At 40.2% G+C, this 17,227-nt stretch overlaps 1 protein-coding gene across 1 annotated transcript in view; it reads right to left on the bottom strand.

Moving 5' to 3' along the window:
- GABRA5 (gamma-aminobutyric acid type A receptor subunit alpha5) overlaps positions 1-17,227 on the bottom strand; it is a 282,141-nt gene that overhangs the window by 11,084 nt on the left and 253,830 nt on the right. Inside the window, exon 9 of the mRNA XM_089693487.1 lies at positions 16,090-16,301. Coding sequence (XP_089549613.1) covers positions 16,090-16,301 — 212 coding nt within the window. The remainder of the gene's footprint in view (positions 1-16,089; positions 16,302-17,227) is intronic.

Genomic DNA, 17,227 nt, shown 5'->3' with positions numbered 1-17,227 from the left:
TGTCAGCATTAACAATTACATCATAATAAGATTGAGAAAAGTTCTGACTGAAACTGCTCCCATGACAAGACTTAAGCCTATTTTTAATAAAACCTGTAGCAAGAGAAAATGAAAGTTGACATTGTTGACCTATCCTTTTGAAAAATGTTATCATGTTTCTCTTTTCACTGTCCAGTCACAGGATAAGGGAGGGACAGGGACTGTATGTGTTACTTAAAGGATATGTTTACCTGTAGAGAAAAAATAAATAAATACATATATTTTTGTACTGAAAAAAATTAGCAATTATTATTTTTTCCCCCAGAGGTTTGCAAAGCATTGCACCCATGTTCATTGGATCATGGGTGCAATGTCAGGCTCCTGCAGACATGTATTCCAGCTTTAACTACTTGCCTACCGAGCACATATACCCCCTTCCTGCCCAGGCTTCAGCTTTCAGTGCCGTTGCACTTTGAACGACAATTGTGCGGTCAGGCAACGCTGTACCCATATGACAGTTTTATCATTTTTTCACACAAATAGAGCTTTATTTTGGTGGTATTTAATCGCCGCTGGGTGTTTTATTTTTTGCGCTATTAACAACAAAAGACCAAAAAATGTGGAAAAAAACGTTTTTCTATGTTTCTTTTATAAAAGTTTGCAAACAGGTAATTTTTATCCTTCCCTGATGTGCATTGATGAAGCTGCACTGATAGGCAGCACTGATGGGCACTGATAGGCAACACTGATGATGTTACACTGATATGCAGCAATGATGAGCACTGATAGGTGGCACTAATGGGCACTGATGGGTAGCACTGATTAATGGAACTGACTGGCGGCACTGCTGGGCACTGACTGGCAGCACTGCTGGGTGGCACTGATGGTGGGCACTGCTGGGCGGCACTGCTAGGCACTGATGGGCACAGGTGGTTGGCATTGCTAGGCACTGACAGGCACAGGTGGGTGGCACTGATGGGCACTGATGGGTGGCACTGCTTGGCACTTTTGGAGGAGCTGCTGGGCACAGGTGGGTGGCACTGGTGGGTGGCACTGCTGGGCACTGATCATCAGGGCACTGATCATCAGTGCCCTGATGATCAGTGCCGATCTGTTTTACAACAATTGCCGGTTATAGGCAGTACTTTCCTCACGCTGTGACAGTGTGAGGAAAGTGCAGCCAATAACCAGCAACTGCATTTACCCTGTGATCTGCTATGTCATTGGTCACAGCTGATCACATGGTAAAAGACTGCTGTGATTGGCCTTTTACCACATCATGTGATTGGCTGTGTCCATAGGACACAGCGATCCTGGAGATCGCCGGGTGCGTGCTGCTGGGGGCGTGCGGGAAGGCACGTTCTGGGAGGATGTCATATGATGCCCTCCCAGAACTGCACAACCGTACTGTAGCCATTAGTCGGCTATACCATGATTGCCAGTTGGTTAATGCATATACCTCTGTGTGGGTCACCTGCTTGAAAGGTGGAAGAAGTGTCAATGCTCAATGGACTCTCAAAACTACAAGCCATCTGAAACAGTAGCAGACCGGACTTGTAGTTTTTTTCATTAACAGACTGCTGTGAAAGAATCACGCAGTTGTACGTGCCCAACATGGAGAGGAACCCCTGCCTGATGCCCAGGGGGTAGGGTTGCCACCTCATTAAATCCAAACAAATATTAATTACACAGGTTTTGAGGCTAATTTAATGCAGATAGGGCACTGAGTTTAATTACCACCTTAATCAGCCACAGAGCCTGTGTAATTAATATGTTCAGTTTTAAAGGGATGAGGTGGCAACCAGACTGGGGAGGTGGTGGAGCATGTTACCTGTTGCATGCTTCAAAAGTGTACTTAGCCTTTAACTTCTTCAGAGAAAAAAATAGGTCTAGGTCTCTTTCCTTGACAAGCAGGGTTGTGAAGTGTGGCAAAGCTGTGAAAATAGCAGGATTGGATGGGCAAAAATAAAAATCTTTTGGCAGGTAAAACTACTTCCATACACAGTATAATCTTTTCATTTAGTTGTTTTCCTGGAGCTCAGCTTTAGGTACTTTCTGCATCATTACTTGGAGTTAACTCTGAATTTCTATTCATAGCAATACACCAAAAAGAGTTCTTGTTGCCAATGATGGCAGCCCTGTCTTTCTATTAAAGGTTCCCTTTAAGAAACTACACAAAGCTAAAAAACTAAATAAGACTAGCACTGCACAGATAATTAAATCTCTTCACTACTGAGAAATGTAACCACTAGTGGACAATCATCTTATTGGCAGCTCACTGATTCCAGAGTGCTGCAAATGTGGTGACTGCCAAGTGTTAAAATCTCTCATTACCGAAGAGATTTAATTGTCCATGTAGCCCTAGTCTGAATCTACTACTGAGTGGTATTATTCTCAGCACTTATTTCCAGTTATCCGTATGCAACATTATCAACATAAAGTATTACGATTATGTAAAACATCTGCTTTTGCTATTTATCATAAAAACTAGTCTTGATACTGTTACAATGCAAAATAATTACCCAAGATTATCTTTGAGTAGTAATTAGTGAATACCAACTTTCAGTACATTATATTCTGCCATATTTATTAAGACTATGCAAAGGAACTATAATACACAAATTGTAGTAGAAAGATTTCCGTTCTGAAAGCAAATCAATGAAACATTAATTTGACTTAACCACTTGAGCTTTGGAAGGTTTTATCCCCTTCATGACAAGGCCATTTTTTACTATTTAGCACTAACCTACTTTAACTGGTAATTTCACGCTCATGCAATATTGTACCCAAATGAAATTGATATAATTATTTTCACACAAACAGGGCTTTCTTTTTGTGGTATTTGATAACCACAGTTTTTTTATTTTATATTATGTAAAAAAGACCAATCAATTTGAAAAAAAAAAATTATACTTGTAATGGCGGTGATCAGCGGCTTACAGTGGGACTATGATAGTGCGGTGGGCAATCTGACACTAGCTGACTAACTGACACTGACATCACCCGTGACATTAATACAGTGATCAGGGATAATAATATGCACTGTCACTGAACTAATGTCACTGGATGCGAAGGGGTTATCATCTAGGGGTGATCAAAGGGTTAGCTGTGTGCCTAACACTGTGTAATGTATAAAATGTGTGCTTCTTTTACTAAATAGCTGTTTGAAACAAACAGATCATTCCATCTATACAGAACCTTGTGTTGTTTGTCAATAGTTCTTATATATGGTGGCTGCATTTGTTTTAGGTATTTTTCTTTTCTTTATTTTCATCTGGTAACCTTGCCAATCACACATTTTCCTAGGGTGACAACACTCACTCACTGAACTTTAGTTATGGATGAGCAGCATAAGACAGCACTATAAAACACCCAAAAAAACCCTCCTTCTCTTTCTATAATATAAGGAAGTGGAAGTGTTTTGTGGTCCATAGCAAGAACGGGAGACACTGTAACACAGCACATGCAGTTATCAGCTCACAAGATTTCTGGCAGGATCAAATTTGTCTTACACTTGAACAGAATGCTTTAAATTGTACATTTAACCACAGCATGCTTCTTATGGACCAGAGAATGTTTACATCCCAGCAATGGGTCTATACCTGTTTCATTACTAATGACAATGAATAACAAAGATATATATATATATATATATATATATATATTTATTTATTTATTTATTTATTTTATATATATATATATATATAATATATTTATATATAATATATATATTATTTACTTATTTTTGGTACAACAAGTTACAAGGCTGTCTTTTGTAAAACAAAAGATATTGCAATTTCGTTTTCTAGCTTGACCAGTACTAGTTTATATTTGTATGTTCCCTTTATAATAACATTGAAAAAAGAAAGAAACATATGAAAATGAAAGAAAGGGGAACCCCTTGCTGCTGAGTATACAGATATATGCAGACTTACTGAAGTGGGTCTTCTTTTGTGAGGCCAAATATATGTGTACATGCATTTGGGCTGGGAGCACAATCATAAAAAAGTAGGTAGATCAGGGTTTGATCTACGTCAATGTCAGGGTTAGGGTCAAACGTCAAGGTCAGTGTCAGTGTGTTGTAGACAGGATTTAAAAAAAAAACTTTTTTTTAATTAATAGCAGTGTCAGTTAGTGTCAGTGTGTTTTAGGTGATATTAAAAAAAAAGCAAATGTGCATCATTGTTTCTGGACTCTACTACGATGACAAACAACAAATAAAATACAAATATATGGGATCACTGTGATTGTCAGGAGCAGGGGGATTCATTTTGGGTTGCCCACATTTTTTTCTGGAAAAAACAAAGCATAATCTACACTAAGTAGTTCTGATGATATGTACAGTTTTATGAACACATGTCAAAGTTGAAAAATTGTGTTCAGGAGTTCAGGATTTGTTTTGTCCTCCATCATGAAGGGGTTAAATATGAATGGTAAAAAACAGAACCAAAAACTGAACAAAAAAAATAATAGCTGGTGTATGTACATTTCAACTGTGAATGTAGCTGATTGTATGAAGGTCATCTTTAATTGGTGTACCAAAAGACAATTAGGGGGACCCTAACAGTCCATTGAATTCGAAAAACTAAATTTAGGGCCATCATGACCTGCTACCTTTGCAATTTTGCCATCATAGCTTATTGTTGCGAACATGTCTTTGGTACAGTGGTCTCATCAAATAATCAGATCTGATTGTTTCAAAGACCACAAATAGCAAACTATTCTTAGAGATTCATCCACTGAGGACAATTTGCTTTTTCACATTTTGCTGCTTACATTTTGTATGTTTTTAGTGGAAGAAAAAAACTTTCCTCAGCAGCTTCACATCTTAATCATCTCACTGTTATAAAGACAGAATTTAAATTCACCACATGGCATTTTTATATTTAAAACAAATTGTAGCAAACTGACCCTTAATGTGGAATGCAATAATAATTCATATCACACAGCTTAAACTAGTGATGCATCTCCAGACATTTCAGACTAGCTTTAAGCAATATGACCCTTGCTGTGATGTGCAATAACTGTTTAGCAACAGGATACCCTAGATATTTATGTTCTATTTCTTTTATATTTATAGATTCCCTATTTATTTTTCTCTCATATAACAAAAGTTCTATTGATCATTTTTGCTTGTTTTATCCCAGTCAGGCAGAGGTGAGATTTGAATATTAATATTAGTCATTTCGTTAAAAATTAAAGGGTGTTTGTAACTTCTGACTCCACAAGTAAAACTGAGAAAGAATGTGATATAAATTTGCTTAGTAAAGGCAAAATATTATAACTGTCTTGATAAATGGAAGCATTGCACCTGTTTGCAGAAAAAGAATATGTCAGATTTTATTTTATTTTGCAAAAACCTCTTTAGGGCCTCTGTGCACAGGCTTCTGTTTGTGTCAGAACCTCTTCTCTCCCCGTACAAGTCAGTGGGAATGCGAAACCTTCTTGAAGCGGGTTGATGCAGTTCAGAAGGAGGTCAAATGCAATTGTTAATACACTGAATGATCTCAGAAGTGTCTCAAATTGATCTCAAATGCAATATAGCATATGTATACGGCTTTATATGAGCTACATTCTTATTAAGTATCCTGACCATGGGACAACTGATTACTATTGTTTTTACAAATTAATTTCTAATTTTTTTGTAATAAAAACCACAGCAGGATCACTCAAAAATAACAAGAAATAAAGATGTGATGACATTATCCCATACTGTTTTTTTCCCAAGTAATCTCATTGTTGCAAGTAAATTATGAAAAGTGAATAAAAAACAAAGGAGAAAAGGATAAAAGAAAGACTCATCTAGTTTACATTCATTAATCTTACATACGAACAGAAAAAAACACTTCCATAGCTAGAGGAATTAAACCTCACCAACATTTTTTACAATATACTATATTTCTAGCCAAAACTTGTTTGTTTTTATTACTGTCTATTAGGTAGAGTGCCTCTGTATTTGCCCTGGTGACCATTTTCACAAACACAGAAAATGATAGGAAATCCCTTCCCCTAGACTAGCATTCTTAGAGATTGATACTAAACCTCCCATGCTTAGACAAGTAATCACACATGTTCTACTGGCAGCAAGATTGACAATAACAAGACACTGGAAATCTGACCACACTCCTTCCTTCATAGAAACTGTTGACATTGTACAGATCCACCACACATATGAAATAATCATGGCTTCTAGCAAAGGCACATACAGTATATGCATACTGTATCATTATAGCATCCATGGGTACAATGCTATGAGGTTAGTCACGCAAACAGACACTCATATCTCTTGGATTGATACCTTCTTGGGTTTATGTGGCTACTATTTCTGTATGCCTAAACTAACAAAATATTTTTGACTCTTTTATATTTCATATAAAATGTATGACTTTTATGCACTTACAGATGTACTGTACTATGTCAGCAGTCTCTGGTCATCTCATGTACTGTGTCCGCAGTCTCTGGTCACCCCCTGTATTATGTCCGCAGTCTCCGGTCACCCCCTGTACTGTGTCCGCAGTCTCTGGTCATCCCCTGTACTATGTCCGCAGTCTCTGGTCATCTCCTGTACTGTCCGCAGTCTCTGGTCATCTCCTGTACTATGTCCGCAGTCTCTGGTCATCCCCTGTACTGTGTCCGCAGTCTCCGGTCATCTCCTGTACTATGTCCGCAGTCTCTGGTCATCTCTTGTACTATGTCCGCAGTCTCTGGTCATCTCCTGTACTGTCCGCAGTCTCTGGTCATCCCCTGTACTGTGTCCGCAGTCTATGGTCATCTCCTGTACTGTGTCTGCATTTGTTCATAGTTTTTTTTTTAAAACTATAGTCCAGCCCTCCAACGGTCTGAGAGACAGGGAACTGGCCCCCTGTTTAAAAAGTTTGAGGACCCCTGGTTTAAACTGTATAAATAGGTACCTGAGCCTAGTTATAATTTCAAATTATGCAGAGAGCCTGGTAGGTTTTCTCTAGCATAACAGGTAGTATATTGAAAAGTGTGCATTATGGTTTGCAGTTCATCTTGGGTAAATGACAGAATAATAATGCATTTCCACCTCTTGAAAAGGTGTTTTCTTGTCTTTGTTGAAACCAGTATTCATTTTCACAAGCTATAAAAGGCTTTTTTAGTTCTTGGTTCACCATAAGCACTGAGGGATGGTGTTTGTAAGTGCCAATATTTCATAGTACACCTCCCGGCCATTAATAAATAGATAATAATCCATTGTGTGATAGTGGTTTGATGTGTAATGGGTAACTGTGAATCATGGTTTCTGCATAATAATATAAAGCCCTTACAAAGGGTGGAAACAAGGGGGTATGACTATAGGCAATAAGCTACAATAGCATGAGGCTTGCTGCACTTAGGGCATTTTGTGAGCAAATCAGTGTTGGGTGGAAATTTTGGCATGCTTTCATTTAATTCATGTGAGTACAATACTTTCTACCCAATAAATGGTTTTTAATGGATTCTCACTATGAGTTTTCTTTTACATCTTTCCTTGATTACGGAGTGTAATAGTTTGGAGGATGTCCCGCCACCATATCAGTCTCTAATTTATGAAGGGCTTGTTGATTGCTGATCTGTACTATGCTGACACTCACCATAAGCGCTATTGCCTATCTGGTGAGTGCTACTGAATTGGGGGAGGTTTTCCTCTGGAGCACATGGTGATATCTGAGTGCACTTTACTCAATCAATTATCGTTATGTTGTTCATGTGGTGATTTTGGTGGATCAATAAGGACTTTGCACTTCACTACAATTTTCATTTTTCAGTTGATGGATTTATGTCAAATGATTTAAATATTTGTGTATATTTACAGTGTTATATTTTGTGTCATATTTTCACTCTGCTAGTGTGTTTATATATATATATATTTATTTATTTATTGTTTGCGCTGCTTTTATTCATCATGGTACAATATATGTTTTTTTTGTGGGGATCTCAGTCCCTTGGTGTTCCAAGAAATCATTCTCAAGTTAACAATACATTTATGAAAAGTGTATTACTGTACATCTAGAAGCAACCAGTATCACGTTAAATTCTACAGTGTAAATAAAGCTTCCAAGAGCAGACAGAGAAGGAAGGCACTATTGATTTTTTTTTTAACTTAAGGTGGTATTAAACCCAAAACCAAGAATGTATTACATTGCAGCTTACCAATCATTAGATGTGGTGGCTGCATCAGTTTTCTTATCCTTGGCTTTTTCCCCTCTGTTTTGAACTGGTGGTCTGGCCAGTAATACACCTCCTGTATTAGTGAGATACCACTTTGGAGGAATGAGCACAGGACACAGCAGAGAGAAGCATTGTCAGTCTGGTGGGGGTGGGAGTTTTAAATATATTAGCAGAAGTGAATACAATAACAAATTGAAGCCAAACTCACACTTTATAATCAGTTACAGCAAACATGTTTTTTTTTCCTTTTGGGATGAAGGATTTATAGGAATAAATAAAAGCTGATCAATTAATCACCCCTGTCAGTGGTAAATTGCCTCATCTATGTAAACGTATACATTCTGCTGGAGAGTTTGAACTTCTGAAAAACAGCAGAGTTGCTGGCTGAATCTTTTGTAAAGCTTTACCATAAGCTCTGGGGAAAATTCCCTTGCAGAGTGAAACTTCACTTGCTAGGTGAACAGTGTATATGCCTTTAGTAAAATAGCCCCCAGGGTCAAGTTAAGGGGGGGGGGGTCAGAAGGAGTTTGTGCCCCTAACAGAGTGTGCTACCATGGAGGGGGCACCAGTGTGCTGCTGCAGTGTTGGCGATCACTAGAACTGGGCATCCAGGGCACTTGCCCACACATTTCTCCCAGCCAGCTGTATATTATAGCAACAGTTAATATCAGAGCACAGAATGGAGCTTCCCCTAGGCTTCTCTTCAGCTCTGACGTGTCTTATGACACAGCTCAAGGAGGAGCCAGGAAGTGTAGAGACCCCCTTGCACTGAGATCCAGGTTTATGAGGTCTGTGCTTGAAGGGGAGATGGGGGAACTAAGAGGATTTGTGTTAGGGGGATATTTGGAGGAAGAGTATTTGCACTAAGGATAATTTGTCTTTGAGGAAGGGAAACTAGGAGGATTTGTGCTAGAAGGGGGAGAGAAGAGACTTTCTGTTGTGAATGATTAGGAGGACTTGAGCTAGAGGGGCATTTGGAGACAAGAGCTTTTGTATTCAGGGTAATTTGTGTATGTAGGGGGTGTTTGGGGGGGTAAAATGAGAGGGCTTGTGATATATAGAAATATGGGTTGGAAGGATTTATGTTGGGAGGGAGGATTTGTGCTGAGAGTAGGGATCTGTGGGGTAAGAGGATTTGTGCTTAAAGGAGGGGTTTAGAGGAGGAGAATATATGCTAGGAGGACAAACTGAGTTGTATTATTTGTGCTGGGAGGGGGATTAGGGGGGATTTATGCATGGGAGGGGGGAGATGATTTGTGCAAAACTGAAGGATTGGTGTTTGTGCTGGGTGATGATTTGTAGGAGAATAATATTGGTACTAGGAGGAGTATTTGGGGAGGAAATTGTGATAGACTCCTGCACTCTTTTCATTTTGCTTTTCTGCCCCCTACTGTGCATTATGCACACCTGTCCCCTGCATTCTGTGCATTAAATATTGCTGACTGCAACACTATGTGTGTTACATACTGCTGACCCTTGAACTCTTTGCATTACACACCCTGGACCCCTGCACTATGTGCATTATACACTCCTGACCTCTGAACTCTGTTTTATGTATTCCTAAATCTGACACTGACTGCAGGACTCTGCATAATGTACTCTTGAACCTTCCACAGTGTCAACTCTCGGTTTTCTGTGTGTTAAAAACCATATGTAGTGGACACTTTTTAATGATTCTGCTAAAGTTTATTTGTGTCTGTGAGACTCTTGCCTGTAACACAACAGTGAAAACATATTTTAGGTACAAGGCTCAGGCTTTGTTGACCACACCTATCAATAATTGCAGAGTGCACAGCGCGCCACATTACTGCTGTCCTTGGGGTGGGAAAAGATGCTCCAGATTTTTAGAAACCAATCAATGCCCATGGGGGTACACTGGGAGATTCTCCTGCTCCTCTGCATCTCACTTTCAGGAATGACTGCAGCATCACTCCTGTCAGAAGGTCAGTGACCCAACACTGTTGGAGGGATAATTCTGGTCATTCCTCCCTGCAGTAGAAGCCTGCTGGGTTTGGAAGGGAGTGAATGCTGACCGCACACCTCCATCTCCATAGCCTGGCCTTCGTCATGTGACATATCACATGAACCAAGATGAGAAGAAGCAGAAGCTGCTTTCATTCCTGGCAGGTACCATGCTGAGTCTAAAGTGTAAACTGTAAGTGTACAGAGTGTGGGGGAACAACTCAACCCTAGACTTCCTCTCCCCTCCTCAGAACCACCCCCAAGAGCCATTTAGCTTCCTCCCTCTATTGGGGGTTCATTTACACTTGTAGTAGCCCCCTAAAGAGCAAGCTACAATGGATGGCATTTTAGAGCAGTTGACAAGCGGTGAGGGAGACCTTATGTGGCCTAATTACCATGTGTTTTAACCCCTAAATCCCATATGCTGCACATACCACTATTAGCCCCATACGCTCCTCCACCTGGGTGTGGTGATAGTGTTGGGGGCTGTAGTTTTCCATCTTCACCCTGGGCACTTAGTGACCTTGTCCTGGTACTGTCAACCACATAGTGTCTGGTAGAAGATTGAAGGGAATAGAAGATGTAGGGAGAGCATGGAGTAACATCCACAGACATTCTGAAGATGAGGGAATAAGTGCCAATAAGGGGTGAGGGACATTTCTAGGCAAGGGAAAATCAGTTATGTAATGGGAAGACCACTGAATTGGTTGTATTGCTACTACTGGATATACAGACAGATAAGATGTAATAAGTACCTTGATTGTTAATTTAATGAAGAAAAAGAGCCACAAGCTGCAAGATCTTGAAAACTATGTTGTTGGTCCTCTGATGTTTGGAATCATAGAGTAGCCAGGTGGGCTATTATGAAACAAATCTTGTTTGAAACAAAGTAGAGCAAAACGTGTTAAAAGCTTTCTGTTTATTTAAAACCTATGTTGAGTAGTCTGTGAAAAACAATGGGGAGTGTAAGTCTTTCGCATTGACAGGCCAGGGGAATCAACAACCTGATTGAGGCTGGCTGAATCTGTGGGACTTTTTGTACCTCACAGGATGCCTCTAACCTCAGCAGAGAGGGAAGTTTGTGTGCACAAAAACTGGCAATTGAGGAGGCCTTATAGGTCTCATATGGCCTTATATGATACTTATATTACCTCTGTGAGAGTGACTCTCTAGATCATCAGTTCTGCCCTTCAATAAGGCATGGTGCTTGAAAATTTCATGGAGTTTTTTTTAGCTTGTCTAATTCCTCCACCAGAACCATGATCCTGGATTTCGTTTCATATAGTTTTTGTTCTTAAACAAGCATATCTTGATGCAGGGTGCAGATGCTTTCAATAACAACATCTACTGTGTCTTATATAATGGGCATTAGGCATTTCAACATGGCTTGAGATAATCTGGTATGGTTAGCATCCTCTTCCTTATCTGAGGAAGCCAAGTTGGTGGTTTATTGAGAGTTTTGGATGTTAGCCATTTTGAATAGCTCTGATCATCACTTTTGCAGGGTCAGTTTGGTGGAGTTTAAAACAATGTTATTATATTGCAAATTCCCTCTGAGGAAACGGGAGCTATTCTTTACTGCTGCTGACTCATCAGGTGCTAGAAATGAACGTCCCTATTTTAACAGGGAAGCCTTGCTATAAAGAGCCGTTTAGCCTAAAATAAAGGTCCTTTCAAAATTAAAAACCAAATGATAAAACACCCAAATAAATGAAAACCACAAAATATCACCCATCAGAAAGATAAGTCTACAGCTTAAAGGGACTGCCGATCTCACGTGACCCACAAAATAAAATTAAAGACAAAAAGTGTACAATAATAAGAACAAAAACATAGCAAAGGATTTAATTGCCCAAAAAGCAATCAGAGTTAAAGTACAGTTTTGTAACCCTAGTTTGTCAGCTTTCTCTATCCTTTTCCTACAGCTGCTTCCAATATAATGATACTATGGTAATTCTGTACTCCCTTCCCTTTTTTTTGTGAGGGGACTAGCTTATTCAAAAGCCTTCTTATTGGCCCTTCCTTAGGCTGCTAGCAATAGTTCAAAAGTCATGCTGTGCATTTTGGTCTTAAAAAATTCTCCCTGGTGAATTTTCACAAAAAATCAACAGAACCTCAAAGATCAAACTCAAAAGATTCGCCTCATACACATAGAAGTGGTAAACCCAAACCTCATTCATACATATAATTTGCAATCAGCAAGAAACACTTATGTATGATTGGCTTAAACCTGTGGATAGATGATGGAATATTAGCAAAATATGTTACAGCATATTTTCTTAAGGCAAAGAGTTCAGATTTAAAAAAAGAAAAACAACAACTGATTTTTTACAGATAAATAAAGGAACATCTTAGGGGAAATGGTCTGTGTTATGTTGGTCTTTCAGGAAAACAAAATGTCTATGTATGATTGCTTCATATGAAAAAACAACTAACCCTGTCTCATGACAAGTAATTACCTCTGTGGGTATTAAAGCTATTATAGAATAAAACATAAAGGCGAGGGAGAACAAGGGTTTAAGGTCAGATTTCAAGCTGAGGTTTATATGTGACCTTTAGAGCACACTGACCGCCCTGTGGTCAGTTGTAGAAATATTTGACCTGTTGACAGAATTACATTTTTGACAACAGGAAGTTATGAGATGCGTACAGATATTGTGCCCTAAGAATGTGCCCTCTTAATACCTTAAAGTGCCCCATATATAATTTTCTTTTTCTGACATATTATTTTTGTATTAGAAATGCCTCCATATTTATTTCCTTTTTTTATTTATTTCCTTTTTTTAAACAATGTCCCACTTTGCTGTGTTTATTTGGCCCAATTCACAGAAGGGAGACTAGGTAACCTATAAGCAGGATTAAGAATGGTCTTGGAGGATGAGAATGACTGACATCTTTTCCAGGTGGGCTGCAAGTTTTGCTGCTAACCACACCCCCTGCATTGGTGGCCGGTAGCAATGCTTGTAACCAAACCCCCCTGCATTAGGGCCGGATCTAGCCTATCTGCTGTGGGGGTGCATTAAAAATGTCAGGGGGGCAGAGGATGCGAGGTCAGCAGGGCAGAGGATATGGTCAGCAGTTTGTAGGGCAGTGTACAGGTGGTTATCAAAGCAGTGTAGAGGAGGCAGCAGGGCAGTGTGCAGTAGGTCAGAAGGGCAGAGGATGAGATGTAGGGGAATGTACAAGAGTCAGTAGGACAGAGTACAGGTGGTCAGTAGGGCAGAGGATAGGGGTGAGCAGGGTAGAAGACAAGGGTCAGTAAGACAGAGGACAAGGGTCAGCAGGGCAGGGTGCAGGGGGTTAGCAGGGAAGAGAACTGGGAAAGGCAGGAAGGAAGGACAGGATCACGTCTGGCAGAGCACTCAGTAGAGCTGCTCCTTCCCTACACTGCTCACAGTCTGGGCACTCAGCAGATCTCCTCCATAAATGCCACACAGCATATAGCTGAGATCAGATTCTCTTACAGACTGATCTGCTCCTTGTGTAACTTTCTACTACAGCTACACTGCCATTCTAATCAGGGAATTTCACAGGTTAGAACTGTAATATAGCAGCCAGCTATACACTGTGTAGATGGAGGCTGTGTCTTTAAAGGTTATCTAGAGCTTATGGTGAAGACGACAAACTGCACCCCCCCCCATCATGTGTGAGCATCATGTCTCAGCATAAAAAAAACAGCACATATCAACACGTTCACCCCCTAAGCAAAAATAAACCACTGACAGCTGTAACTCTCCCCAAACAAAAATGAAAAAATTCTTCCTCCTCCCCCTCTACATCCCCCCTCAGCACAATCTTTACCCTTCCATCCAACCCCTTAGCTCAAATCCCCCCAATTTCCCCAGAGCACTAATCTACCACACCCAAAAAAAATCACCCCCCCCCCCGAACACACACATCCTCTTTCTCCTCAATTTTCTCATCCTAGCACAAATCTTTACCCCCACCAAAAAAAATACCCTCCCCAAAATTAATCACCCTCACAGCACAAGTCCTCTCTAAAAATCCCCTCCCTCCCAGAACAAATCCTCTCCCACAAATCCCCCCTCCTAGCATAAATCCCTCCTCCTAGCACAAATCCCCCCTCCTAGCATAAATCCCTCCAATCCCTGCTCTTAGCACAAATCCCCCCTCCCAGCATAAATCCCTCCAATCCCTGCTCTTAGCACAAATCCCCCCTCCTGGCATAAATCTCTCTAATCCCTGCTCTTAGCACAAATCCCCCCTCCTAGCATAAATACCTCCAATCCCTGCTCTTAGCACAAATCCCCCCTCCTAGCATAAATACCTCCAATCCCTGCTCTTAGCACAAATCTTTCCCTCCTAGCACAAATTCCCCCTTCAAGCTCAAATACCCCTCTTAGCCCCCAAATTCCCACCCAATCCCTCTGTTAGCCCAAATCCCCCCAATCTCCCCTTCTAGCATAAATCTCCCCCCCCCCCATTGTATACAATTCCCCTGCCATGAGGTTCACTCCCCAACCCTCCAGGAGCTGTAAGGAGGTGTGAGCCGCGCTATGCTGTCCCATCCTGTCCTTAGAGCACTCCTCTATAAAGCAGATGAAAAGGGGTCACTGTTACATTGGATCGTTCATACACTCTTTCCTTACGTGCAAACTATCTCCCAGCAGCAGAACATGTGGGTAGAGGGAGGGTACAGTCAGTGTACAGCCCAATGTAAGAGCGATCCCTTCTCATCTGCTGTCTTAGGACAATAAGCGAGAGCATAGCACAGCTCGCAATCTGCCTGCTCTCTGTCATTTGTCCTGTAACCTTCACTACACTGTACCACGTTGCCCTCTGCTTCTCCCAGTCCTGAGTACAGGGATGGGGAGAGGGGCTCATCAGCCCGGGCACAACATCTGTGAAAAGGTCAGCCTGGGGGGGCACAACTGAATTCTGGGGGGGCGCAGCCCACCCCAGCACCCCCCTAGATATGGCCATGCCCTGCATTGGTGGTCAGTAGCAGTGCTGGTAACCCTCACCCCACATTAGTAATCAGAGTTAATTAACCTCACCCTATGTTTACTGCATTGCTATTTCCCTCATAACATTGGGCTATGACTACTGTTGGACAACCTTATGGTGAACCGCACAACAGAAGTCAACATGTTGCATGTTAGGCACCAGTAGTAAAGCTAGTAGAAATTAGTCACACTCAATTGTACTTGGTCTGTAATCTTGAAAACATTTTCAGCTTATCCAAGATATTGCTTTAGTTCTATTGAGTATCAGGATCATATCCCTGCATTTAGATCCACAAAGCTAGCACAGTCACCTTATTCCAGTCACCATGGAATATGTCAAGGCTGATTGTGATTGTGGAAAAACCTTCAGCAATGTGAATCAAAGGATTAACATACTGTATATTTGGACTTCCCAAAACCAAGGAGTGTACTTTCCAACAGAGGGTTTCTGCAGCTTTCATGCCTCACATCCTGTTCTTGGGCAGTGAAAATCTGTGTTTACACATTCCATTATATTTGGATTAGGATGATTGTTACCTGTGAGGCTATAAATGCTATGACATATTCATAGCAGTCATTATAACCTATGATGTGGCTTGGATAAACTGCAAATATTCAATCTTCCAGATCAAGTCCAATTGAATGTGACTAACTACTACTAGTTGTAGTCCATTACTATTTTTTTTACAACTACCTACATGAAAGTTGTAATAGAAAGTGTGTGGCACTTACAATTTTGGCTGAGAGAGATGTAGACAGATGCATATACATCCAGGACAAACCTAATCAACAGAAATCTTAGTTTTACCTCTCTTGTTTTTCCACAGGTTGGAACCCAGTGCTAACTTGCAATATCGGAAACCAAGTATGCAATTCAAGGTCAGACTTTAGGTGTGCTCACAACATTTTTTGTTATTCATTGTAACACAACACAAAAGCAGGCAAAAAAAACCCCACATTAAATATACACCCTTGACAAACATGATAGCACACTGTGTTGTAACAGTACCTTTATCTTTGCTGCTTCGAGTGCTTTTTTTCCATCCCAGGCCCAACTTCTCTTGGTAAAGTAGTTCACTGTTGCAAATTCAATGAGTGCAGAAAAGACAAAGGCATAACATACAGCTATAAACCAGTCCATTGCTGTAGCATAGGCAACTTTTGGCAGTGAGTTCCGTGCACTGATACTAAGAGTTGTCATAGTAAGCACTGTTGTGACACCTGTGAATAAAAAAAAAAAACACAATGGCACAATGGACTGACAAAACATCCATTTATTATGCACTCATTGCACAAAATCAAAAACCTTGTAAACCAAGCAAATGGCACTTGCTGTGTGTTTTACATTCACAAAGAATCGCTTTTTGCATTAAGTTGTTCTATGTCTTCAGGAATCACCAAACAATGAAAGAACAGTGGATTGTTTTTTTTAGGTTTGTTGGTATTATTCTAATGTGTAACATAATTTCCAATAAAATGAACCTGCAAAAAGCTATGGACATACTGTATATGATACATGTATTTAACATGCAGAAACTGAGCTTCAAAACAAGACCTCACTGACCTGTGTAGCTGCAGACATTGTGGACATTTCATCCTCAAACAGTGAAAAGGTCCGACACACCTCTTACAGAGTTAGACCTATAGCTCTGCAATCAACAAAACTCATACTCCCTGATGATTGATAAATTTAGACTCTGAATCAGCAGGGGGTGTGCTGGACCTCTGCAGAGAGAGCACCACTTCCACACAGAGAGCAAGCATCCTACTCCACAACATGCTAGCAGGTCACAGGCTTTTCTACTCAGGCTGTGGCTGCTTTTTATTTTAAGGAAAATACACAGTAAGACTTTGCATACCACTTGTTCAGACATACCTAGAATTTATTCAGCTGATACAAAATTGAGAATTCAGTTAGGCTTAAAGTAGAAATGTTTTACTAAATTGCATACACACAGATGTTTCACAGTAGAAAATATGACATTATGAAATATGACTTTATGAAATAATCGGAGAAAATACATTTTTAAAATACACTTTAATACACATTGAAATATGTAAGCTTCCCTTATTACACTATGAGTATCACTAAATGAGAAAATGTTCTCTCTTAGTCTACTAGATATGTTTTTACTTCAAAATATGAA

The sequence above is a fragment of the Staurois parvus genome, unplaced genomic scaffold, assembly GCF_062004578.1.
Source record: "Staurois parvus isolate SC_StPar_1 unplaced genomic scaffold, SC_StPar_1.0 ptg000634l, whole genome shotgun sequence".
NCBI classification, from domain to species: Eukaryota; Metazoa; Chordata; class Amphibia; order Anura; family Ranidae; genus Staurois; species Staurois parvus.
This window is presented reverse-complemented; position numbering and strand designations above follow the sequence as displayed.